Raw genomic sequence first — 27,174 nt, 5'->3', positions numbered from 1 at the left:
AACTTAATGAGCGGTATCGAAATTTGCCGAGGTTTTTTGCTTTTTCGGGCGTTCGTGCGCCCCCCACGGAGAATGCGCCCTGGGCGGCCGCCCACATTGCCCATAGCTAGGACCGGCCCTGAACTCAGGTATAACAGATCCAATCACAAGATGGATGGAAAGCATATTTGGGAGATGGGGAAACATCCTAAAGGTACTGATAATGTCTGTAGGAATTGCAATTGCTGTCCTAATCACGTGCGGATGCTGTTGTATTCCATGTATGAGAGAATTGATACAAAGATTGATTACTACCACACTAACGAAACAACAATTGTTCTATCAGCCTGTCTCCACAGTTGATGAGTTCGAGAGGCATGAGATGACTAAAGGACAAGGTGTGGTTAGATACGAGAATGAGGACGAGTATGAAGAATGGGTCCAGTTCAGCGAGTAGAAGAGTCAATCTACGTGCCCATGAGAGGAGAAACACCTACTGAGTTTAGTCTTTATTACACAGCACAATGAAGAACCTATAGAAAATCTGAAAGGAAGTTATAGTGTTCTGATGTAATATATGTAATGTAAGAGAAAAAGACTGATGGCAAATTGTACATACATTTAAGGTTTTTTTTTCATGCACGGTATTGGTTGAAGATGTAGTCACATCTCCCTTTACTGAAATCTCTCTCTCTCTCTCTCTCTCTCTCTCTCTCTCTCCATCACCATTACCACCACCATCTGTAAACATACATGTCTCATTAATGCATGTTAATGCATGTTACATTGAGGGTGGGGCAGATGAAATGCCCCGTATTTTCTTGAAGCATGTGGCAGGAATGACATATTGCACCTTGAGTCGTAGGGTAACAGATAACAAAAGATAACAGTCACGTGAGTTTTTTTTTAAGATGATGTCAGTAACAACAACATGAGTGTTCATGTCTCACAGGACATGAGGGTCTTGTGTGTGTCACCTAGAGCGTCTGAAGCCAGCCAGTCCAGAGCGAGATGCCTCTTCAATCAGTGGTGTCACAATTTGTTCGATCATTTCTGTCAACACAGTGAATGTCGGCTCCACGATGAAGTCAATGAATCCTGCAGAAAACAATGGAGTCAAATCTGTAACGTCTGCTTGTTCTTGTTAAGACCAGAACATTTTGTCACACACACAGTTTATTGAATAACTAATTACATCTGCAGCTTTTACTACTGCTACTACTGCTGGGTGTTATTGGTCTCCAACCAATGAGATCCAGATCTCCGTCACTGCTTCAAGCACTACAGAGTGGTATGTGTTTCAGGACAACAACATTAACACTGCTTCACATCACTGAGGACCTGAGTCAGACAATTCCTCTGCAGGCTGAGGAAGGTCTGCAACAAAAAGCTGCACTGCACACCTCTATGTCTAAACCCAGTGAGGAGGAGCATTAGTTCAGTAGTTTTACTAGCAGTAGTATTTGTATACCTTACCGATCTGGGACTGGGCCACCATCGTGGATTTGCGGTCACAAAGAGGAGAGAAAGGGAGGCCCAGCTCTGCTTCCTTATCACCCTGAAAATCAGAATCAGGTTTATTGTCAAGTAGATTTCATATAAAAGAAATTTCCTTTTTTTATCAGTGCAACAAACGAAAATAATAAGAACATTTAAAAAAGAAAATGATTAATATGAGCATTAAATGGAAAGTTGCACCTTTTCAGTGGCAACTCTCTCATGACCTTTACCTTCTAAAACATACAATTTATCCCACCACTGTCACTAACAGTATATACAGTTAAAATAGGCCATGAGAGAGAAAACTAATGATACACACCACCATTAAACGTATCTTCACACACAGAAACACCTGCACACACTGTGCCATGGCAGCAGACAATGATGATAAAACCATCCTCATCAACGTCCAACTCAGGACTCGAAAGCCACATCACGCTGCCTTTTTTTTACATCAAAATGTACATAATTGCATTGACCTGTCCTTTTTGTATACAATAAACTTACAAATGGAACATTTAGTTGCCCTTGAACAGAACAACAGGATACTACTGGTAAGATCTACCAAAGACTGCCTCAAATAATGGCAGCTGAGATTAGGGCAGTTTTGAAAGTCTATGAAATACATATTTCTAAAAGAAATCTAGCACTATTAACATCTGGTCAATACATCTGGTTGTGCTAAAATGTTTAAACCTTAGCTATATATATACCTATATCATCACAAAAAAAGAAAATGACCAAACTGATCTGCAAACTGCCATTCTCTGCTTGTCATTACTTGTTATTTGATTTGCATCCTGATCTGGAAATAATGACTCTGTTGTTCATGTGAATTAGTTGCTCAGCAGCTTTCATGTAGTGATCTAATCCTGTGTGCAGACCTTACAGCATAAAAGCTCATGTGTTGTAATAAGGAAATCTCTGTATAAAAGTAGGCTCGTTTTCTTGTATTAACAGGTTCCAGGCCAATGAAGCAGGAAGTAGATGATGAATCTATTGGTGACTACCTGTCTGAAGAACTCCTCCAGTAGAGATGTGGTCCAGCGGTGATGAAGGTTCCAGTGTTTGGCAGGATGGCTGATGTCAGCGGTGTGCAGCAGCAGTGATAAGGCCTTTGGTTTGTCTATCCTGATGATACAGTGGGATGAGATGCTGCTGTTAATGACACAACCTGCTACTGCTGTCCAAATGATCAACAGAAGGATTTTCCTCTGCCAAAGTTTGGAAGGTCATGTGATGTCTTTAAAGGAAATCTTTAATAGACTGTAGTGCTTTTTTAGTCTCACTCAGGGCACTTTTACTTTAATTCAATTCAATTCAATTCAATGTTATTTATATAGTGCAATATCATAACAAAAGTTATCTCATGACACTTTTCATACAGAGCAGGTCTAGACCGTACTCTTTATAATATTATTTACAGAGACCAACTGTTCCACCATGAGCAAGCACTTGGTGATGGTGGCGAGGAAAAATCAGGTAGACCCAAGCTCATTGGTGGATGGTCATCCACCATGACTTTACATATCACACTCACCTACTTATACACACATTCATACATACACAAGTAAGAAATCACATTCACACACCAATGACTCAGCCTTTAGGACCAACTTGAGGTTCAGTATCTTGCCCAAGGACACTCTGACACCCAGACCAGAGTAACCTGGAACCAGCCATCTTCTGACTGGACAACCCTGTGCTGTATTTATACAAATGCTGTATTCACATAGATTCAGGCATGTGCAGGGTATGTGTTTCCTAATTGACAATGACCATTTAATCAACAAAGAACTCAGTGCAAGGCAACTTGTAAAAATAACATAAAAATAACATCCCAAACATGATTTTTTTTTGTGTGTCAGCATTCCCACCCCAAGAGATTTATCAAAGACCTGAGGCAGATGTCAACAAAGATGACCCTGACTCAAAAGTGGAATCCAGTACTGACCCCTCAGGCTGTTGCAGGAGGCTTTTCATGGCTTTGATCTGCTGGAAGTGGCAGGACATGTCAGTGGCCAACACCATCTCCACCACCAAAGTCCGCAGCTCTCTGAAACAATGAATGAATGAGTGTAATAAGTCAATCTATTAGATGGACTGCCATGAACATTGATTGAAATAACTTTTCCAATATTTTGGTTCATTTGGAGCCCAGGAGGTGTCACTGAGAAAATGAAATGTGTGCTCTTGATTTAAAATTTGTTTGCACGGATTACTTAATTCATACTGTGATTTTAAAAACAAGCTCTGTCTATTGCTCTCTCGCTGCCCAATCAAAGCCACAAAGCCACTGCTTAATAATATGCTCAGTGACTAGCGTCTCCAACACAAGTCTCCAACAAGCCTGGTTATGTGATTCAGGGATAAATGTAAATGGTTTGTGGTTTTTAAGGTATGTATAATGACATTCAGATGTCATACAGGCTACGTACATCATCATCTGTATGTGCATGTATGTGAGGTGTCTGCACATAGATGCCTGGTCACATACTATTATGGGGTGCATTAATACATCTGGTTCACATTAAGATTTTTGCCTGTGTCCTTATCTGATACTTAGGTCCATATTTGGATGGGACAGCTGGAGAGCCTCCATCTCGATGTCAGTGTATTAGCCAATACTTAGGTTAAATTAGTTAATGCCATGCCATGTGGAATATATCCGGGGAGAGGGGTCTGCCAGAGGTAACAATCATTTTGGCCGAGGTCTCTCTCTCTCTTTCTTTGTTTCTTACCACACTGATAAGTTATACTGTTGTTTGCTTTGGCAGCATGTCTTGGAAACATAACATCTACAGTATATAAAGGCTGGCCCCGCTTAGTTCAGGAGAGTCTCTCATCATCCGGCCAGGAGCTCTCCAAGTAATGTTTTACTTGCTATGATACTGAACTTATTGTAATAAATTTGTTATACAACTAAGGCAGTGTCAGCGGAGTTTTTCTTCAAACATCTTCAACTGCATCACCACTGAATATACGACATATGCTTCCACCAACTAAAGTAAATTTTTGACAACATTTTTCTTTAGTTTTACTTTGGCCTGCATGTAGTCTCGAGGAGTGGCTTTGAGGCTTTGTTTGATGGGGATGCACTGATCTAATGCATGCAATGATCTCAACAGGTACATTACAAACACAAACACATTACACACACAAAAAATAAGATTTAGATTTTGGAACATAAAATACCAAACTACTCAGTCGAGTACACAACTGGGAAAGCAGCTGAGGCCAGCTTTTGTCTGGAGCTGAATTTGTAGGCTCCATTTTGAAATGTTTGAAAGATAATTTTAATATCGAAACTATAGGACCATGAAATATTTCTTATTATTTGTTGCATGAATTATTTTATTTATAGACTTTCCATGTTGGTAAGGAACTATATCTGGGAATGATTGTTTAAATACAAGGGAAGGGATTATGTTCCAGTTTAGAAAGGTGCATGATTTACTTTGACATTGTGTGTGTGAATGTGTATGAATGGTTAGCTCCTCAAACTGATGAGCAGTTGGCACCTTGCATGGCAGCCAATGCCATCAGTGTATGAATGTGTGTGAATGGCTGAATGAGACATGTACTGTAAAAGCGCTTTGAGTGGTCAGAAGAATAGAAAGGAGATATATAAGTACAGTCCATTTACCTCTGCATATGTCTTGTAAAGTTTCTTTGGTATATTAATGTGTTTCTGTTTCTTTTAGTTTCCAACAGAGATACTTTTAAAGAAGCCAACCACTGTAGAGTTGAGTTGATTTTTTTTCTGCCTCTTAAAGGGGGACTGAGTGTATGCAGCCATTTTGCATGTGTGCTAAGTAATAATTCACTAAATATATAGCAGTTTATTACATTTTGTTTTTACAAAACTAATATTACTGACTAGTCTAACAGCAGTCAGCCCAGCTCGGCGTCTGTCTTTCAGCCTTTTATTTCACCAAGCTCTCACCAAGCACTAAAAGTCAGTCAGATTTACTCTCATCAGGCGGCTTCTTGCTCGCCCAATCTCTTCTTTTCTCTTCTTAGCTTCCTCCGTCAACATCCTCTTCTGTCTTTTCGTTTCTGTCATTATGTCCATAGTTACGTTGCCCACACGCCTAGCTCCGGTTCTGTCACCAGCTCCACTCCTCGTCTGCATTCTCACACCCCAGTCCTGTGGTACAAATTCTAACATTCCCTGGTGCTCTAAGCTCACAGTCCTGACAGCCCAGCTAACAAACTGAGCTAGGATTAGCTAATAGCAGTTACAGTTGGCAGCAGTTCACTTTAGACCATCAGATAATCGAGTTAACCAGAATCAGTGAAATAGTTAAAATCTGTTATTCAATGCTAAAAAAGTTACACAATGTTGCTTTAAGAGTAAAGTCATTGGATCTGAGAAATTATTAAACAGCACAATTACTAATTTGAGAGCACAAATTTCATATTTAGTTTTTGTTTGTTCTCTTGGGCATCAGCGATTTATTAACAAATCCCTGTGAGCATCACAAGTAGGAGAAATAATTCACATAAGTATCATGATTTTTTGTTTTACGATTTTTTTCCTCCAAATTTAAATGCTTTATTTTAGTTTACGTTTATACGCGTAGGTGGGAAAAAGTTACCACTTTTCTCCAGGGCAGGGCGAAATGTATTACTGTGTTAGAAGAGTAGCATTGTGGCTGTGCTTAAGTGTGTATGTGCGTAAGGTTGAGTGAGCAGGCTGAGAGCGAATGAGTGCACTCTAAAAAAGAAAACTTAAAGTTGTTTGCCTAACCATATTTTTTCAGCTAACTAAACACAAAAGGTTGAGTTGTGTTGTAAACTAATCAACATATGTATTCTTAACTATCTTTTTCAAGTTTCTTGGCTAACGTCAGTCTCACTTAATAATTTGAGTTAGTAAACCTCAAAACTGTGCATTTGAGGTCAGGACAAGTTCTAGAAAACTAGAGAACAAGAATTGGGAGTCTCCAATGCATATCTGCAGGGGTTTCATCACAGCCACACTGTGTCCATGTGCTGCCAACATCACAGATTTTTTACTCTCAAGGTGAGTATTTTGCTCAATATGGTACTAAAAGTCGGGGTTCATGCGTGTAGATTATACTTTATTATAATGTTACAGTATATAGTTAGTATATAGTATAGTTATATAGTTTTTTATTATACATTTATTGGACTTTCAACATTGAGAAATATCCCTCTCACGGCTAAAGGTATTTAGATGCATAAATCATGTCTAAATTAAATGGGAAGGACTCGTTTAAAGTCAGTAACTTAACCATACTGCCGAACATGTCTGTTTACCAGTTAGCTACGTTAGCCCCGTTAGCGCTGTTGGCTCCGTTAGTGCGGCTACAGTCGAACTGGAGCACATTTATTAAACAAAATGAGCAGTGCTACAAATAACCGGCATACTGCGCACGTGTGTCTTTGATGTTAAAGGTTAGTGTTACTTTAGAAACTTATTTGTAAATCGGGAGTAATGTAAACATGATGTACTGCTCCTCTTGTTCGGGTCGGTTGTCATGGAAACATAACGCTCTCTCAGTGACGTGGTTTGGACCAGAGTGAAAACAAATATGTAGGAGATGAAAAATGAAACCATGTATCTAATAAGTTTATACCACCAGTATGTATGATAACACATACTATACATACTATGACAGTGATTCTTAACCATAGGGCCGCGGCCCAAACTTGAGCCCTGAGCGCCACCTAGTGGGCCGCAAAAAAAAATCTGTTTTGTACGTGTGGGCCGCGAGGGCCGCGGGACGCAATAACAACTCCCGACCATGTAGTGGCGCTAATGCATCAGTCAGTTGTTACTTTAACCAGCTCCATAAATAAGGAGAAGAAGACACTCAGCTAGCTGTAAACAAACAAGATGGAGAAATATTTAAAACGAAAAAATGAAGACGACCCCCCGCCAAAAAGTAAATTTTTGCGCAAGTACAATCCCGACTTCATTAAGTACGGCTTCGTAAACGGAGGTAGCGAGGCAGTGCCGAGAGCCCAGTGTGTGGAGTGTGGGTTAACGCTGTCTAACGAAGCACTTAAGCCGTCAAAACTACAGCGATACCTAGAGACCAAGCATCCGACGCTTGTGGGAAAGCCGGTGGAATTTTTCAAGAGAAAAGAAGATGGGCTGCAGATGCAGAAAAGATCGATCGTGTCACTGACTGGCAACTCTAAAAGTGCACTATAAGCTAGCTACCTCGTAGCCAGACGTGTGGCACAAAGTAAGAAACCATTCACCATAGCGGAGGAGTTGGTTCTGCCTGCTGCTGTTGATATGTGCCGTGAGATGATCGGAGAGGCCGCTGCAAAGAAGCTGCTGACCATCCCACTCTCAAACTCCTGTGACACTGTGAGTCACCGTATCGCGGACATGGCCTCAGACATACAGCAACAACTCATTGAAAGAGTAAAAAGTAGCCCATTTTTCTCTTTGCAACTTGACGAGTCCACTGATGTCACGAATGCTGCGCTGCTGTTGGTTTTTGTTCGCTATCGCTGGGACAGTAGTTTGCACGAAGACATACTGTTTTGTGGAGAGCTACCAACACGAACTACGGCTCAGGAATGTTTCCGCTGCATTGATAACTACTTCAGTGAGAATGGCCTGGACTGGCAGAACTGTGTCGGGGTGTGCAGTGACGGTGCAGCGTCAATGACTGGCAAGCATCACGGGTGTCATCAGACAGATACCGATCGTGCACCAGAAGCTAAATGGACACACTGTTTTCTCCACCGTGAATGCCTTGCAGCAAAAAATATGTCACCAGGGTTCCACGGGGTGATGGATGTAAGTGTGAAAACCATCAACTTTATTAAAAACAATGCTGTGAACTCCAGATGTTTTACTAAGCTTTGTGAGGACACAGAAGCAGATCACATCCAGCTGCTCTATCACAGTGAAGTGAGGTGGCTCTCAAGAGGACTGGTCCTCAAGCGTTTGTTTGAACTGAGGAATGAAGTCTTCTCGTTTCTCACTGAGAAAAAATCTCCTCTTGCATTACATTACATTACTATGCCAACACAAAGTTCACAGCACAACTTGCCTACCTCTGTGACATTTTTACACTACTGAACCAGCTGAACATCTCACTACAAGGAAGAGCCAGCAACATGTTTGTTGTTGCAGACAAAGTTCAAGCTTTCAAGAGGAAACTTGCTTTGTGGACCAAGAGGGCCCAGGAAAAGAGAATGGACATGTTTCTACTTTTGTCTGACATTTTGGAAAGCTCCCCTCAGGTGAATATTAGTGACTCAGTCTCTCAGCACCTCTCACAACTGGCAGAGAAATTTGATGACTATTCTCCTGAGGATCCCAGAGAGGGACACATGTGGATTTTGGACCCATTTTCTGTGGATCCCACTGCAAATGATGTTGCTTTGCCCTCACATCTGGAATCCCAGCTTCTGGAAGTTTCCACTGACAGCACTTTAAAGTTGCAGTGGGGCAAACTGGACCTGGGCTCCTTCTGGGTTGCTGTCTCAAAGGAGTACCCATGTCTTGCACTGAGGGCTGTGAAACTCCTTCTCCCATTCACCACCACGTACCTGTGTGAGTCAGGATTCTCCATCCTGGCCACAACCAAAGACCAAAGCCCGAAACAGACTCAGAGCAACGCTGGAGGCTACTCTGAGAGTGAGCCTTTCCCCCATTCCACCCAGACTGGATCTGATTGTGTCTCAGAGGCAGGCCCAAGTGTCTCATTAAGAGGTGAAGATAAAGTGAAGGTAAAGGAGTGAAGAATAAAAAAGGTTGAAGAAAAAAAAAGTTGATAATTGTTATATTGTTATTGTTCATATGTTACAGATATAAATATTCTTCTGGTTCTACCATGCACAAATATAGTTTCATTTGCACTTTATTTCAATTTTATTTTACAGTTTATTTATTTTATTAAAAAACATTATTTTGAATGTATTATTTTATCACCCACCTTTTTATTGATTGATTTTATATGTGTATATATTTATTTTTATTCTGAGTCCTTCCTTTTTTATTTAAGTGAAATCTAATTATTGGTCTTTTTCCATTAATAAGCCCGAATTGATTGATTTGTGCCATGAATCAAAGCCTGATGTGCACACACATCAGGCTTTGATTCATGACATGTTTAACCTTGACGTTAACATTGACATGTTCAATAAAAGTCTTTGGATGATCATATTTTATGATGTCATTTTATTGACAAGGTTTTTGCTTGGTAAACTGTAAGTGGATTTGGTTTATTGAATTGAATTGAATACAAATCAAACCAAGAGTGAGATAATTATAGACCAAGGTACTTTTTATTATTCTGTTTTCTGGGCATAATGGACACAAGCTGAAACCAGAAACGAGCCGTTTTTTTTCGGCTCAATTTCTCTTTTTCTGTTCCAATCACCAAAAACAAATTTCACTTCCACTTCCGTTTTAGTGGTGGCGGGGCTCGTACGCTTCTTTGCCCGGCACTCTTCAAAATAAAGTTCTTTCTGTTTGACAAAATATTACTTATTAAAGGGAGACCAAACGTCCTCTTTGGCCGGACATTTTTTGTCTGTGGCTCCTGAGGATTTTTTCTTTATAAGTTCATGAAATGTCCGGTTTTTTTCAATTGACTGGCGCTTTGCACAGGCTGTGTCCTGTGTGTGGACCGGCGACGCGCACACTGGCTCAATTCGTGGCATCTAAAGGCACATGCCGTGGCAGATGGCACTATCTGAGGCACATGCCGCTAACCTGTAGAGGCAGATGCCACTATCTGAGGCATTGATTAATCTCTCAACTGCTGCGCTGTGTGTGTGCGCGCGCGTGCGTGTGTGGTGTAATCTGGGTATGTGCAGTATAGTGGTAGCATTAGGCCAGGACACCAGGGGGCGGTCTTACAGGGGAACCTCAGGTTATGTTTTTGTTACAGAGTCACAGGCAAAGTTCATGTGAAATGTGGAAGTAAGACTCAACGTGAAATCCCCTCAGCATCTTATTAAATAGATAAAGAACCACCTCGACAGCGTGTGTGTGTTGTGTGCGCTCCATGGCAGTTGCTGCTGCTGCTATGGTCATTGTTTTTATTTTATAAAACAGTCATTGTTGTATTACACTCGATGGAAGTAACATTTCTTTTACGTGAGTTCCGCATTAATTGGGAGGTTCTTAAATAATCTCTTAACCACTGTGTGGCGCAGCTGCCACTGACCTGCCGCTGTGCGTGTGTATGTGTGTGAGGTAGGCAACTAAATAAAGTGTGAAACACAGTTAATTTAAAGAATAATATTAAATGGTTGCTAGATTTGTGTTTTTCCTGACACTTTGGAGAATGGAATGCTTACCCGAAATAAAAGTTCATTCAAAGTGCAATTATTTTGTGTTGCTTGCAGGTCATTTGTTTTCACTTAATTCATCTATAAAAACTAAAAATGACCATCAAAAGTGTTGAGAACAACACCTGTTAGGATATGACACTTTGACATAAGTGGTATGAACCGAATGCTTTAATTTAAACATTACCTTTTATGTTGGAACATTTTAGGTTGATTTTAAGATCGGATATTTAAATAAATTAGCTACCATACCTACAACCAATTGGGGCGTCAACTCAGACACCGAAAGGGGCGACTGCCCACCTACTGTCAGTCGGAGTAGGCCTTGGGACATTTAATAGCCTCAGGTACCGGCAGCTGCGGCGCAGGTCAGTGGCAGTTGCGCCACACCTCGCAAATAATGCGGAACTCACGTAAAAGAAATGTTACTTCCATCGATGTAATACAACAATGACTGTTTTAAAATAAAAACAATAACCATAACAGCAGCAACTGCCGTGGCCAACACACACACGCATGCGCGCGCAACAACACAGCGGCAGCAGTTGAGAGATTAATCAATGCCTCAGATAGTGGCATCTGCCTCTACAGGTTAGCGGCATGTTCCTCAATAGTGGCATCATTAGTGGCCTTGTCCACGAATTGAGCCAGTGTGCGCGTCGCAGGTCACACAACACCTGTGCAAAGCGCCAGTCAATTGAAAACCGGACATTTTCATGACTTATAAAGAAAAAAATCCTCAGGAGCCACAGACAAAAAATGTCCGGCCAAAAGAGGACGTTTGGTCTCCCTTTAATAAAGTAATATTTTTGTCAAACGGAGAACTTTATTTTGAGAGTGCCGGGCAAAGAGCGTACGAGCCCTGCCCACCACTAAAACGGAAAGTGGAAGTGGAAATTTTGTTTTGGTGATTGGAACAGAAAATGAGAAATTGAGCCGAATTTTCGTTTTTTTCGTTTTTTGTCAAAAACGAAAAAAACGAAAAAACGGCTCGTTTCTGGTTTCAGCTTGTGTCCATTATGTTCAGAACAGAATAATAAAAAGTACCTTGGTCATTATAAACCTTACAGTGTAATATATTAATAATACATATTAAATAATAATAATCTACTTATAATATAATATATATTAAAATTATATTTATATGTGAGCCCTGGGCCACTCTGTACTGAAAAAAATGGGCCTCAGGGTCAGAAAGGTTAAGAACCCCTGTACTATGAGACAGCACAAACAGAGAAACAATCTATTAAATTAAATGATAAATGGTGGATTGAACAAGTGTGTGACTTGTGTATGCACTTATTTGAGTGTATATTTCGTTATTTTATTCTCGATTTCTTATTCAACTAACTGGACTTTTTTTCTTGTTGCAAGCTGTCCTATGAGGTGCAAATTTGTGATTTTGCTGTTACAAACCAAGAGGGTCTCTTCAGCACACGGAGGAGGAGCTAACTGGCCCTGATTCACACGACTGTGGTGCACTAGGGGTTGCACGACTTCAGATTTTTTAAAGTCGCACTAGTTGATGAAAGTCGAGTCGACGCCAAAGAGTCGCGGACTGGACAAAAAAAAACCCAGAAACCCAAAAACAACAGCAACTCAGCTGTTAAATTTAACTGTAACATATCTACACGTAAATCTACATCTCCCTAGTGGAAAACAAAATACTGAACAAAACAATTGGGAGAAAACAACACAACACCTGAAGCCTAGCAGTCACAGTCCTGCTCAGTCACAGTTTTCGTTTTTTCGGTCCTGGTTTGCGTGCAGGAACACGAGCGCATCCTGCGCTGGGTGAAGGCTCGCCCGCTGTCGCGTGATGGTATTACCAGCGAGTGAAAAAATCTCTCGCTTGTCGCTGGACAGCCAGGTAACGTTTACCTAAGAGCTGCAGTACCGGATCAGCTGTCCACCAACTCCGGTGGCAGCTGGCACCGGAAATGCCAACTACTAGCTCCGCTGCCACGAATTGAGCCAGCCCTCTCTGGATTAGCGACTAGTCGACGTCAAGCTCTAAACGTCATTGTGGCGTAGTGAAGTCGACTAGTCTGTACAACCCATAGTGTGCACTTTCCGGACCCATGGGGCACTGAAAACACGTCTTACAAGATCGCATTGCAGGACAAGGAGAAGGAGGAGAGCTGCACTTTTTCTTGTGAGTCTTGTGAATCAGGAAAAATTGCACTCAACGCTCATTTTCATCTATCTTTGCTCAACATTTAGAAATAGACAGTCTGTGCATTGCCCTTTTTTGCAGTGTGAGTTCAAAACTAACAATTTAAAACATTCACTTCCCACAAAGCAGAAACACAAACAAAACAGGACATTAGAACTTGTGTTAGAGAAAATGTAGCATGTGCCATTGATCCTGAAAATGTGAACCAGACGTCAGATATCTGTGTTGAAACTGAGACGCACAAACTGATGAGGATTCAAATGACAGGGGTGTGGAAGATTATATAGACAATGACACTAAGAAAACAAAATTGCATCACTTTTTCTGTGTATGCAAATGTATTGCATGTTTCAAAAAGTGCTTTACAGAAGAATTGAACAGCACCTCCTTCACTAAATGTCATCTTCTACAAATAATCAAAGAGGTGCAACTAAACATGACATTCAAGTAGATGATTTTGTTGTTAATGAAATTAATAATAATAATAGTCAGTCATTGTACAATATTTTTTGTGGTTATTGTTGCTGTACCGGACATCCATTGCGCGTCTGTCTGTCCTGGGAGAGGGATCCCTCCTCTGTGGCTCTTCCTGAGGTTTCTTCCACATTTTTCCCTGTTAAAGGTTTTTTGGGGGCAAGTTTTTCCTCACTCGAACCGAGGATCTAAGGACAGAGGGTGTCACTCCCTGTACAGATTGTAAAGCCCTCTGAGGCAAATGTACTTTGTGACTTTGGGCTATACAAATAAAATTGATTTGATTTGATTTGATTAATAATAATAATAATAATAATAATAATATATTTTATTTAAAACGCTTTTCAAGGTACTCAAAGACACTTTACAAAGAAGAACATCAAATCATCAAAACAATATAGGATAGTACACTAAAAACACGTTAGACATTAAACATTAAAAGCAATTTTAAAAAGGTGTGTTTTTGTCAGAGATTTGAAGGTGGGCAAGTCAGTACAGTCACGGATGTGTTTGGGGAGAGAGTTCCAGAGGGAGGAGCTGCAGAGAAGGCTCTGTTGCCCCAGGTTCGGTGCTTGGTCCTGGGTGGAGGAGTCAGGAGGTTTGCATCAGATGAACGGAGGCTGTGGGATGGATTGTGGGCTTTGTGTGTGAGGAGGAGGATTTTAAACTGAATACACTGTGGAACTGGGAGCCAGTGGAGTTTCTGGAGGACTGGAGTGATGTGATCCGGGTGCGGGTGTTGGTGAGCAGACAAGCAGCAGAGTTTTGGATGTACTGTAGTTTATTTAAAGTTTTGGATGGTGTGCCATAGAGGATGCTGTTGCAGTAGTCAATTCTGGAATTGATGAAGGTGTGAATGAGGGTTTCAGCAGCGGGGAAGGAGAGTGATGGGTGAAGTCGGGCTATGTTCTGGAGATGGAAGAAGGCAGTTCTGGTGATTTGGTTTATGTGATGTTCAAAGGAGAGGTTATTGTCAAAGACTGTGGGGGGATGGAGACAGGGTGGAGTTGTCGATGTTGAGGCGGAAGCAGTCTGTGGTTTTGGTGAGGGATTTGGGGCTGATGATGATCATGTCTGATTTGTCACAGTTTAGTTTGAGAAAGTTGGTCTGGATCCAGGATTTGATGTCGGCGAGGCAGTTGGAGAGAGTGGAGTGAGTGGTGCCGCGGGGGGTGATGGAGTTGGTGGAGATATAAAGCTGGACGTCATCGGCATAACAGTGGAAATGAAGACCATGGCAGCGAATGATGTTGCCAAGAGGAAGCAAGTAGAGTATGAAGAGGAGAGGACCAAGCACCAAACCCGGGGGGACGCCTTGGGACAGAGGAACAGTGGATGATGTGCAGTTGTTGATGTGGATGAATTGTTGTCGGTCTGTGAGGTATGACTTGAGCCAGGAGAGTGCTGTGGCAGTGATGCTGAGGGAGGACTCAAGGTGGGAGAGGAGAATGGTGTGGTTTATGGTGTCGAAAGCTGCAGTGAGGTCCAGGAGGATGAGGATGGTGAAGTGGCTGGAGCCTGCGGAGAGGAGGATGTCATTGGTGACTTTGAGGAGGGCTGTTTCAGTGCTGTGTTGAGAACGGAACCCGGATTGAAATGGTTCGAGCAGGTCATTTGAGCAGAGGTGGGCTTTGAGTTGAGTGGCGACAGTACGCTCCAGTATTTTAGACAGAAAGGGGAGATTGGAGATGGGCCGGAAGTTCGACATGATGTCAGGGTTGAGTCCAGGTTTTTTGAGGATGGGGGTGACAGCAGCCAGTTTGAGTGAGCGGGGAACTAAGCCAGACCTGAGGGAGGAGTTGATGATTTCTGTGATGAGTGTGGAGATGGCTGGTAAAGAGTCCTTGATGAGGTGGGATGGGATGGGATCCAGGACACAGGTAGAGGTTTTCATGCCTTTCATGACTTTGGACAGCTCCCCTGGTGACATGGGAGTGAACTGAGACAGAGACTGAGAGGTGAGGAGGGGTGCAGCAGGTGAAGGGGTGCAGGCCGTGGGGGCAGGAGAGGAGGACAAGTTGTTATAAATGGTGTTGATTTTTGTTTGGAAGAATGAAAGAAAGGAGTTGCATTTGTCAGTGGTGAATGAATTGGAGGTGTTGTTGCTGGGCTTCAGGAGTTTATTTACCATAGAAAACAGAGCCTTGGGGTTGGTGGAGCCAGAGTGTATGAGGTGGGAGTAGTAAGTTGACCGGGCAGTACTGAGAGCATCCTTGTACTGCTGAAGGTAATCTGTATAGGCTTGTAGATGGACAGTTAAACCGGTTTTCTTGTGGAGTCTTTCAAGTTGTCGTTTTCGTGATTTCATTTTATGCAGTTCAGGAATGTACCAGGGGGCAGAGTGGGTGAAGGAGACAGTTTTAGTTTTGATGGGGGCCAGCTGATTGAGACAAGAGGAGAGTGTTTCGTTGTGGTATTTGGTGAGGTCAGAGGGATTGTCAGTTAACGGAGGGGGGGAAGCAGATATTTTACTAGTAAGAGAGGCAGAAAGGGCTGAAGGGGAGATGGATTTGAGGTTTCTGAAAGATATTGTCTGTTTATCCTTAGCAGTAGGAATGGGGATGTCAGTGTCCATGATGATTGCCAGGTGGTCTGAGATTTTAAGGTTGAAGCTGGAAAGGTGATGTATGGTGAGACCAGTGGAGCAGACCAGGTCCAGGATGTGACCACGACTGTGGGTGGGAAAGTTGACGTGCTGAGTGAAGTTGAAGAAGTGTAGCAGTTCCCAAAATTCAGTGGCAGATTTGCAGTCAGTGTCGATGTGGATGTTGAAATCTCCCAGAAGAAGAACGGAAGGTGAGATGGCAGATAACTGGGTGAGGAAGTCTGAAAAGTCAGAGAGAAAGGAGGGGTTTGGTTTGGGAGGGCGGTAGATGATGGCAGTGACCAGAGGAGTGGGACCAGAGAGTTTGAAAGTGAGATGCTCAAAGGAGGGAGCAGCAGGGATGGAGATGGTGGATGTTTTAATGTCCTTTCTGTAGAATGCTGCTACACCACCTCCCTGCCCCTCAGGTCGGGGGATTGTCCATATAGGTGTATCCAGTGGGTGTGGTCTGGTTGAGAGAAAAGTAGTCCAGAAGTTTGTGCCAGGTTTCAGTGATACAGAGGAAATCCAGGTTATTGTCAGTTATGAATTCATTCAGAATGAGACTTTTATTGTTAAGTGAGCGGGTGTTGAGCAGAGCCAGTTTCAGGTGACGTTCCTTCATGACAGGTTGTGAGGACTGAGGAAGGTGGCGGAGGTTTGATAGGTGCACATGTCGTTTGTTGTGATGACGTAATGAGGAAGTTGCGGTTCGTGAGCAGGACCAAATGGATGGGATAGAGTCAGGAGTTGAAAAGTTGTAGTTAAACATACGAGTTGAAAAGTTGTAGTTAAACATACGACCAGAGCCTCTGTGTGGAGGGGGGCAAAGTAAACCAGTAGTGGCGGCATGATCCAGGTGTGGAGCGCTAGCACAGAGCTAGGGCTAGCTTGTGACCAGGAGCCGGGAGTCTGTGGAAGGAGAGGTGACGCGTACCCCAGGAGTATTCACGGGATAATCCACAGCATAACCGCAGCAGGCAAACAGTAATCCAATGATTAGGAGAGGGACCACCGGCCTGCTAGCCCGGCGGTTCTGGTGAAGAGACAATGTTGTCGGCCCGATGTGGTGGTGGCCACTGGAGTGGACCAGCCAAAGCCCGAAAGAACTGACCACACCGGGACAGAAAGATCCCAGGAGGATGGGCAGATGGGCTCGGGCTGGTAGAGGGAATAGCAAGGAGAGACCGCAGGAATGGGCACCCTGGTGGCGGGCGACAAAGCTGTGCCAAGAGTAAGTCCCGGGAGTCCTGAGGCTAGCAGGAGCTAGCAGGTTGTCGGTCTTCACAACAGGTGGGAGGCCGGTGAAGACAACAGTGAACATCTTCACAACAGGTGGGAGGCCGGTGAAGACAACAGTGAACAGGTTTGCTCTGATAGGAGTATTGGGAGTTGGAAAACTGTTGATCCAGACAATCTCAAATTAATGATGCAACTGTAAAAAAACATCCACTTATTGTAAGCACTGAAGCAAAAGGTGCTCTCTCCACTAATTACAGGAGGAATATCTATTTTAACGTGCACTTCCTAGTGATTGCACCAACCGAATACACATATACTATACCCATAAAAATAGTTTTGTTTATGTTCCACTTATTCAGGTTCTAGAGAGTTTATTGAGAGAGTCATATTTTACAGAGAAGTTAATTTTTGATCAAGAAAGCAAACCAGGTCAATACAGGTCATTTCAAGACGGCCAGTACTACAAAGAAAATACACTTTTGGGTGTGCAAGAGAAAAGTTTTTCTATTGGACTGTATATAGTTTTTTGAAGTATGTAACCCTTTGGGGACATCTAGAACAATACATAAAATAACTGCTGTTTACTGGATTTTGCTGAATTTACCAGAAAAGTTTTGCTCTACTCTGCCTTTAATACAACTTGCTCTTCTTGGAAAGAGTGTTGATGTGAAACAGTTTGGGTATGATGCATTTCTTCATCCACTGATTAAGGATATACAGTTTTTGGAAACGAATGGGGTGTTTGTGGAGGCACTAGATACATTTGTGAAAGGGACAGTTTTTTTTGTGTGTGCAGATAATCTCGGTGCACATAGCCTAGCAGGGTTCCAGGAATCATTCAATGTTGAACATTTTTGCAGATTTTGTTTTATTCATCGGGACCAAATTAATACTGTTGAGGCAAGGGATTGTCAACCAAGAACTGTGGAACAGCACAACACCTTTGTGGAGGAACTTTAATTTGGTGATAAACAAACTGTGAATGGTGTGAAAAAGGCCTGTGAACTTCATAAGCATTTGTGGGGTTTCCCCCAGATATTTTACATGACTTCTTTGAAGGTGTTATCCCAGTAGAATTATGTTTGTGTCTTAAAGATTTGGTAAGAAAACGTTCCATTACATTTGATGGGCTGAATAGCCGCATAAAACAGTTTCCATATAAACATTTTAATAAGGTTAACAAGCCAAAACAAATGACAAAAGCTAGCTTTGGAAAGAGAAGAATCAGTGGCAACGGACACAAAAACTGGACACTGTTACGTTTACTTCCTCTTTTGATTGGGAGCAGTATTCCAGAAAAGGAGCCCTCGTGGGAAATATTAATGGACCTCAAAGAGATTGTGGAGATTATTGTCTCTACTAATATATCAGAGGAAATACTGTGTTATCTGGAGACTAAAATATATGACCATCGCAAGCTTCTTCTTGACACTTTTCCTGACTTCAAGTATTTGCCAAAACATCACTATATTGAACACTATGTACACATTATACGTTGCTTTGGACCTCTAGTGGACTTATGGACTATGCGCTTTGAGTCCATGCACAACCTCTTTAAAAAAGTGGTGCATGATGTTCTCAATTTCAAAAACATCCTTCTTACGCTCTCTGCTAAACATCAACAAATGATGGCATATTACCTTGATGGCAAAAGTCTGTTTAAACCAAAACTGTGCACAGCCAGTGTTGACAGAGTTAACACAGCATCATTGGAGGAAAAACTCAGGATGGCAATTCAAAATAAGTTTTCTCAGTAAGATACTGTATCCCTTACCAAAGATGTTCATTTACATGGAACCCACTATGCAAAAGGCATGATCATTTCTGCTGGGCAATGCAGTGGACTGCCTGAGTTTTACAAACTTCTGAGCATTCTGGTCAACTTTGAGAAAGTGTTTTTTGTAACCACAAAGCTCTCCTCCTGGTTTATGGAACAGAACAGGTCAGATCCTGAGGACTTGAATGACTACCAGCCCCTAACTGCATACCAAGTCGCTGGAAAGTTGATGGTAACCCCAAGGGCGTGTCTACTGCATTGAATGTAATGGTATGTACTTTAGATGTGTATGATTCAAGAATTATTGTTTGACCATGCTTGTGTATAAAATGTTTTTCTTTGTCTTCACAGGCTTTGTTGCTACGTGTAAACATCAACACCAAACTCATTAGGAAAGTTCAGCTGACTAAACTAAACACCTGAATCTGTGGAGCAACTACTTGATGAGCTACGGGAAAAACTCGAACCAGAAGGTGATTTCTCTGTACAATATGAGGATCCAGACTTTGAGAATGCACTATGCAACTTAGTGGACATAGTAGAGATTGCCTGCAGAAAAGGCTCTTGCACATTGTTTGGAATAGTGACGATGAATCACAAACACCAAGTCAAGCGTCCATCTCTTCTCTTGATATAGCCAGTATCAGTTCGCCTAACTCTTCCCACAGCACATCCTCCTTTATTCAGACCATTTTGCAAAGTGCTTCAGAGTGGCCTTCTCCTTTTCAAATTCCTTCATTTGCATATGATGTAGAGTTAAAGCTGCATAAGGGAAATGAGACATTTCAAAAAACTGGAAAAGGTCTGAGTCTAACAAGAGATGTAAAAAAGTAAATTCTAGACAAGCTGGCACAAGAAATGTTTGCTCTGAAAGCATACCCTGATAAAAGTAAATTTGAATCAGTTGCTTCTGAACTTGTCTGCAAACATCCATGCCTCAAGGAGCCTGGTAGTGGAACAGGATATGATGGCTGGACAACAAGCATCAAATACAAGCTTGGGAATTACCGAGCAAAGCTCCGGCAGGCTGGTTGTCATGAGGTCAGTATAAACAGGAAAAGAGGGCGGTCTGAAGATCCTGATGAAGGTGGCTTTTCCTTAAAAACCCAAGCGAGGCGAAGTCAATCATTTGCCTGATCATCCAGAAAACTTTGATGATGACACTCTAGAGGATAAAAGATGTGTTCTGGTGGATGAAACCAAAAAGAAGTGGAAAGACATGGAACTTATCAGTCAGAAGATGGAACTCACATTTTCCCTCAGGAGAAAGGAGATTATTGAGGTGCAGCCCATGGTCACGGAAATCCAGGAGAGATGGCCTGCCCTGTTTCTTAAGGAACAGGTAAGTAAATATGTGTGTGAAAGTTAATAACTATTTGATATTATAAAACTATTGCTTATACAATGAGTAATTTAGTGGGTAACACCATGGGCATCCTTGCCAATAAAGGCACTCAGAAACTGACTGTGCTGTTTTTTTGTGTGTGTTTTTGTTGTTCTTGTTGTTTCTTTCATGCTTCACAGATTGGCAGCGAGTTCCACCGTGTAATTACCAAGGACCTGTTGGGGACATTTAGAGCAGCCCTAGACACCTATTGTCCTCGACTACTCAAACTGTATCGTGCCAGAAAAGGGGCCTCAGGACAAGACATGGAGAACCTCTTGGATGTTCTTGATGAACAGGTGAATTCATGTAATAAACATCATTTATTTATTTTAACCAAATGTCCTATGTCTTTCATTTGTCCAATTTCCAGACATCTGACATCACAATGCATCGAAGCAGAGCATGTCTAGAAGGTCTACCTCTTTTTCTCCGTGACACTTCAGAGAAGCTTTTCCTGAAATGCCTGGTGAGTACAGAATGTCTGTTTTTGTTTTTGGTGCACATTAATTATCATGCACATATTATGTATAATTCTCTATGCCATATTGCTTTAGAACATTGAAAAGATGAAATAGCCACACCCTGGATTGTAGGTCCCAAATAACTGTATTAATCAACAACATTCCATATGTTTTAGCCATTAAGCTGAGTTACATGGCCCAGTAGCACCATTTGCTGTCTTAACAGAGCATTTAACAAGCGCTCTTTCTGCTCTGAGCAATTCTCACCTGAATGGCAGTGGTGTTACTGACCATCATCTGAACAGTAGCAGTAATCAAACTGTAATCAAACATATTTACAGATGTAGAAGCATGTTTAGAAGGGAAACACCGGGAAAATGTCCAAATCTGAGCAAGTAAACAAAGTCTGGCGGGCTAAAGGCCAACTCACACCGGAGGTGGAACAGCACCGCCGCGGTCACCGTAGCAAATAGTCTAGTCTAGTCAATGAGAGCACTCACACAGGGCACGTCTCAGAAGCGTCCCAGAAGCGGCTCTCCGCACCACGGCGTGAGCTTTCCGTAGCATTTTTATTTTTTCTGCGAGCCGCTGCTAAACCTCGTAAATTTCAACAGAGCACTGTGCACCAGACAGGAAATCCGACACAGAATCAACGTAATAAACTTCTGCCCCCTTTCAAAATAAAACACAATACGCAGTTCATGTAGCTTTTTACAACTTCACATCAACGTTACATCATGACCGGTGGCACCAGGTGATCAAAGATCGATCAGAGTGTTAGAAGGTCAGCGACATGGATGACGAAAGGCTCATTGTTGAGGTCGAACAACACAAAATCATCTATGATGTAACACATCCTTTTTTTAAGGATAATATACGAAAGGACTGTTGCGGCGAGTTAGAGGCAACGCCAAGCGTTTGTTGTCGCACTGTGTACTGAGCGGGGAGCGCGCACGCACGCGCACTGCTCCCAAACTTTTCCGCTGTGTGTGAGGCTCCGCAGGTGAGGCGGGATGTAATCAGCTGAGTGGGGAAGCGGGGTAGGAAGTCTTTGTGTATGCACGCTGAGCGTTGACTGACGCTTCATGGAAGCGGGCAAGGAAAAGGTCTAAAAAACTCTAAAAGGACTGCCGGTAAGCGTTGTTTAAGCCCGGACTCTTTCCTTGTTTTGCTGTTTTCTTATCTGCATAAAGTTTGCTCCGCTGATTTGTGATCTGTGACCTAGATATGAGCGAGCGTGTGGGGATGTTATTCATGGAAATGCACTGTTAAAATATTTCAGTTAAAAGGGGTGTGTTAAATAGATTTGTTAATTATTTGGTTTTAAATAATTCTATATTATATAAAAATATCATTAAAAACGGTTTGACACTTGTGTGCTGTAAAACCTGTTAAACTATTGCAGTTTTAAAACATTTAATTTTAATTAACCTATTTAAATGGAATAATTAAATGAGCCCGAATTAACAATTTCTTTTGCTTTTGACCGCTACTGCTACAATTACTTTTTTTTTTCACTAAATTTTCTGAACCGTTAAAGTGACACGTTTGATATGTGATTAATTTTAGCAGTATGTGCTGTTGTCGTCTAATGTTGGACGTTTTTTTTAAAATTTATCAAGGTTTTCACCTGTGCCAAGACCGAATTGAAAGAAGCTTAAGGCATTGAGTGAAGTCCGCGTCTGGTTTTTTAAAAAAAGAGAGTGAGGCCCTTCCCTTTCAAGGTGGGAAAGCTGCACCGGCAAAAAACCACTTGACAAGGACACGCCTGGCATTAATTGCAGGAGTTTAGAAGTGTGGTGGTCCAACACTACTACTAACGATTATTAAACATGTGATTTAAAATGAACTTTACAGAACCTACATTTGAGTATCGTAAAATGATTAATTTAAACATGTCAAATCACTTTTGAAGTTCTTTGCACGTATTTACCTTTAAAATTTGCTCTTCTTTATATGTATATATCTGTCTTACTGAGATGGTACTTGTTACATCTGTTGTTTTTGTGTTTGATCCCGGGTAGTATCGTAACAAAAAAAGAATTTTCCCCTGGGATTATTAAAAAGTATTTTCTGATTGATTAATTTCAATGTTTTAATTTATTTAATAAGCACATTTACATATTCTGATCAGTGCAATGTTACATTTAAGACTTTTAAATATCGTTTTGTTGTACTGACTGAATAATTTTTAAATACTTCTGTACTTTTAACCATTGTTGTTATTTAAACTTTCTGGAAAAAATCTACATAGATTTCACACAGCTACGGTATAAAGGTGTATACAACTGTAATGTATACTATTATAATACTTATTGAAAAATGTAAATACTCAGTGTTCAATCCTGTTGAAATAGCTGTGGGGGAAGTGCTGACAGATTTCTTCAACTAGATGTGAATACTACCCCACCCCCAGGGCCCCCACCCCTCCTGAGTGTTCACCTACCTTTACCTTTTGTGAGGGAGAAGATAATAAAAGAATACAAACAGCCAGACTGGTAAATGTTTTATTACAGTAAATGATGACATCTTTAGACATCAAACCATACCAAACTCCAATGAGCATGATTAAAAAAAAAACTCTGAAAAACAGAAGACATATTTACCAAATTAACACGTTTTCCACACTTTTGTCTTTCACACCTCCTGTCACTGCCAAGGACACACTTCCTAGTGGGAGTGAAATAGGTGGAGAAGATCCCCTCACATTACAGGCCTCTCTTGGGTCCGTTTCCTCCCATGTTACTTACTGTGGCAGGTTTCTTCTGGTTGCTCGCCTCCCGTCAGCAAGCCCACAGTCTCTCTTGGACAAGCAGGAAGTTATGGAGACTACATGTAGCCATAAGAGGGTGTCCACATGTTGTGGGTGCAGTATTCTTCCACTGGAGGACAGAATGCCAACAAGCCATCTCAACCACCTTCTTTCCCTGCAAGTCTGTAGTTAAATATCCTCTTTTGGTGATGAGTTTCTGTCCAGGGTATGGTCTCATTGAGATATGCCTCAGTTGGGAAAGGCCGCAATCACCACCCATACATTGTGGCACATCACCAGGTGAGCGCGCCAGGCAGAGAGGTACTGGGTTGGACATAAGCGTTTTGGTCTCCATTCCTCTCCCCAGAGCTGACCCAGCTATACACCACCCTTCACTGGTCCTCCGAAGTCTCCACTTGAATGACCTGAACTGTAGTTCGAGTCCAAAAGTGCCAAAAGGCACTATGGAGCAAGTTTCTTATAGTTAAAAATTGACTAACAGTCCAATGGTGGGGCTTGGATGTGTCACATGCTTCCCCGTTTTCCTTTAAATTGCTCCCCGGCAGTTTGGAAAATTCCACTTCTTCAGAAGCCATCAGCCCACTTCCTTCCCATTTGTTGTCTTGTGTTGGCCTGGAGGCAACCTCCCATCATGGTTTTCTCAATGGCAAGCACCCACCATGTGGACTGAATTTTACTGTTACTGTGCCCCCAGACTGGTAGCTATCTGCCAGACTCCCTATTGCTCCCCAGAGCCATGTAACCATGTAGGGGAAGAAGAAATAAATATAAGTTAATGTGACCTTTTTTATTCCACCTGTATCTCTCCTTTGTTTCAGTTCGACACAGTCTTAAAGCCAGACGGAAGCATGTTAGGGCTCTTTGTGAATACATACAAAAAAACGCCTTCCAAGTCGGATCGGGCAGGAGCACACAAAAGAGTGGAATACACAGAGATATGTCCCTCCTTTTGCCCCTATATCCACCAAGGAAGGTCTGTATGAATTACTTAAACAAAAGTAAATTTCATGCAATTATTGAAGACTCAACAATTTGACAACAGTTTTTTGTTGTAATAACTGTATCTTCAAAGTGGTGCGACAAACTTTTAAAACTGTTATTGCTCATATGTAAATTGTTCGTAGTGTAACCTTTTTTCTTTTATGTCTTTATATAGTTAAAAAGGCAACCTTTGCCAGCTACATTAGGCTGGGAATGGCCGGGCACCCCTCACATCATTGTCAGGCGTCGGAGGGTTCGGTTCCATGCACCCTCAAACACAACCACCACATACCCGGCCCATCACACATCAGCACCAGCACCATCCACCTCCATGTCCCGTAGCCCCAGGGGACAGAACCTCGAGATCGGCTGTTGCAGCGCAGGCTCGGGGAAAGCAGACGACGGCCGGCGCACTGGACACAGACATTGGGGAGTGGCTGACTCTCTGCTGGATGCATCGCGGTTGCCTAAAACTCATATGCCTGATGGGGAGCTGGACGAAGCATACACTTTGCGTTGAGTACTGTGCCAATTTTACTCAGGGACTAATATGGACAAACCCGGCAACAGGCCCAAACTGAGATCATGGGTGTGGGTGGGGGTGGGGGGGGGGGGGGGGGGGGGGGGAACTCTACTGATTAACCACGAGAGACGTCAGACCTCACAACGCCCTCTACACCCCCCCGCTTTTGGCACCAAACATCCCATCCCCACAAGTCCAACAGCCTCAAGGACCGTTGCCTCCCCTCACTCCAGGACATTCCAGCCATTTTCACCCAGTTCACCCAGCCCCACCACCACAATCAGAGTCGTTCAGAGCAATGCTGCATCCTGACTGGGAAGATCCAAATGTGATGGGGCCATATTACACCAACTGAACTTTTATTTATGTTACTTTTACTGTTTTAAAGTATTTAAGTTTTTATTTTGGTTAAGTTTTACTTGAAAAAAGTATTAAAACATATTTCTTCAGCTTGTGGTCTCTGATTTCATTTGTTTGTGGCCTACCTTAGTGCTACAGCCAGTCTCTGCTTAGGTTCTATGGCAGCTCTGTAGTTTGTGCTTTGCCTGGTCACTTCAGGGCCAATGAGGGATAGCAGTTCATCCATTTGCTCTGCACTCATTCTAAAATACTGATGGTGGCGTTGACTGTCCAGCCTCAGTTCAGCCACCAGATGGTAAAAATCACCTTGTCGTCTTCTCTGCTGGTTGAGGGAATGAACCCAAACTCGGCTCCCTCTTCCCCTCCTTTGCAGTCCTTCAAGTAAGAGAACTAATGCAAGTGTTCTCCTTCTGCTAACAGGCACTGTATGTGAACAATACACATGAAATAATTATGATGAATGAAATGTATTGTTTTACAAACAAAACAAAAGCCACAAATCGTTGTTCCATGTCTTGTCATTAATACCTCGACTTTTAACAGTATTAACTATGTAATTACAGTGTCAATACAGCACAACAAAGTAGGACATAATGAAACTACGATCGAACTCATGAAACCAGACAAATATATCAACTGTGTAGCAAACTTACCCATGGTAGAAGCAAAAAATTGAGGATAGATGGCCAGATCAACAGTTCTTCGTCGTCGGAGAAGCAAAGTCAGCTGTTTGTTGTTGTTGTTTCCTTTATACACACAGTCTATCGCGGGATCTCGCGGTCTCGCGTACATTCTGTATTCTCGCGTGATCTCGCGTGAATACGGCTGGCGCTCCGCCAGTCCCGTGTAAGTGCTCGCTCCTGAAACACTCCCGGTGGGGTTTGAAGTCGCGTGCAGGACGGACCAAATACGCCACACTCACGCAACGCGCCAAGAAGCCTGTTTGACCAGTGAGAGCACGAGCTGTGCGGGTTCCCATTCCCCAAGAATCGCGATTATTTTTTTCTGTCAACCGATGCGAGTCGTCACGCATTTGTACCGATTTTTAATCGTGTCACAATGCATCATTACATCCCTAATCCAGTGTGTAGGATTTAGTGGCACCCAGCAGTGAAGTAGCAGAAATTCACATAAAAAGGCCATTTCTAGATCATCTTTGGGTTGTTTGCTCTGGGCTGCTGTAGAAAAATGGTGGCTCAACAACTGCACTTGGACATTAATGTTGTGGCCTGTATTGTTTTTGTTTTAATAAAATGACCACAATCAAACAGACTGAAAGTCCGGAGCAAGATAAATGAGTCCAGGACTCCTTGTTAGGGTTGTGATGAGGGTAAATAATGAAGCAGTGTAGTCACGGATTTCAACACAATCCACTCACCCTCCCATTCAAAACGTGAAGGAGAAACTAAATAGTAAATACTTCTTATGACATTTTTTTATTTGCTCATTCATGTGTCTTTGATTTACAGAGTGTATGTAAATAACTGAATGATCTTACACCGTGGTGCAGACCAGCATCGTACTCTGAGGCAGACCATAGACAGTATACAATGGATGTAGTATCCGCGACGTCACTTACAGGTTTCTGAAGAGTGTGGTGGCTCTGGCTGCTGCCATATTGGCAGTGCAACCATGTATTTACATTTGAATTACACCATGTGGC

General features: G+C 42.3%; 1 protein-coding gene across 2 annotated transcripts in view; it reads right to left on the bottom strand.

Moving 5' to 3' along the window:
- pde1ca (phosphodiesterase 1C, calmodulin-dependent a) overlaps positions 1 to 27,174 on the bottom strand; it is an 83,460-nt gene that overhangs the window by 39,168 nt on the left and 17,118 nt on the right. Inside the window, exons 11-14 of one of the 2 annotated variants that reach the window (XM_019266041.2) lie at positions 3,434 to 3,535; positions 2,490 to 2,610; positions 1,456 to 1,537; positions 957 to 1,077 (exon numbers count right to left, since the gene is read on the bottom strand). The exons of the other annotated variant lie outside the window; for it this stretch is intronic. Coding sequence (XP_019121586.1) covers positions 957 to 1,077; positions 1,456 to 1,537; positions 2,490 to 2,610; positions 3,434 to 3,535 — 426 coding nt within the window. The remainder of the gene's footprint in view (positions 1 to 956; positions 1,078 to 1,455; positions 1,538 to 2,489; positions 2,611 to 3,433; positions 3,536 to 27,174) is intronic. 2 annotated transcript variants of the gene reach the window in all.

The sequence above is a fragment of the Larimichthys crocea genome, chromosome XXIII (assembly GCF_000972845.2).
Source record: "Larimichthys crocea isolate SSNF chromosome XXIII, L_crocea_2.0, whole genome shotgun sequence".
Taxonomy (NCBI): Eukaryota; Metazoa; Chordata; class Actinopteri; family Sciaenidae; genus Larimichthys; species Larimichthys crocea.
Note: the sequence above shows the minus strand (reverse complement) of the source record. Positions and strands in the feature narration are given on the sequence as shown.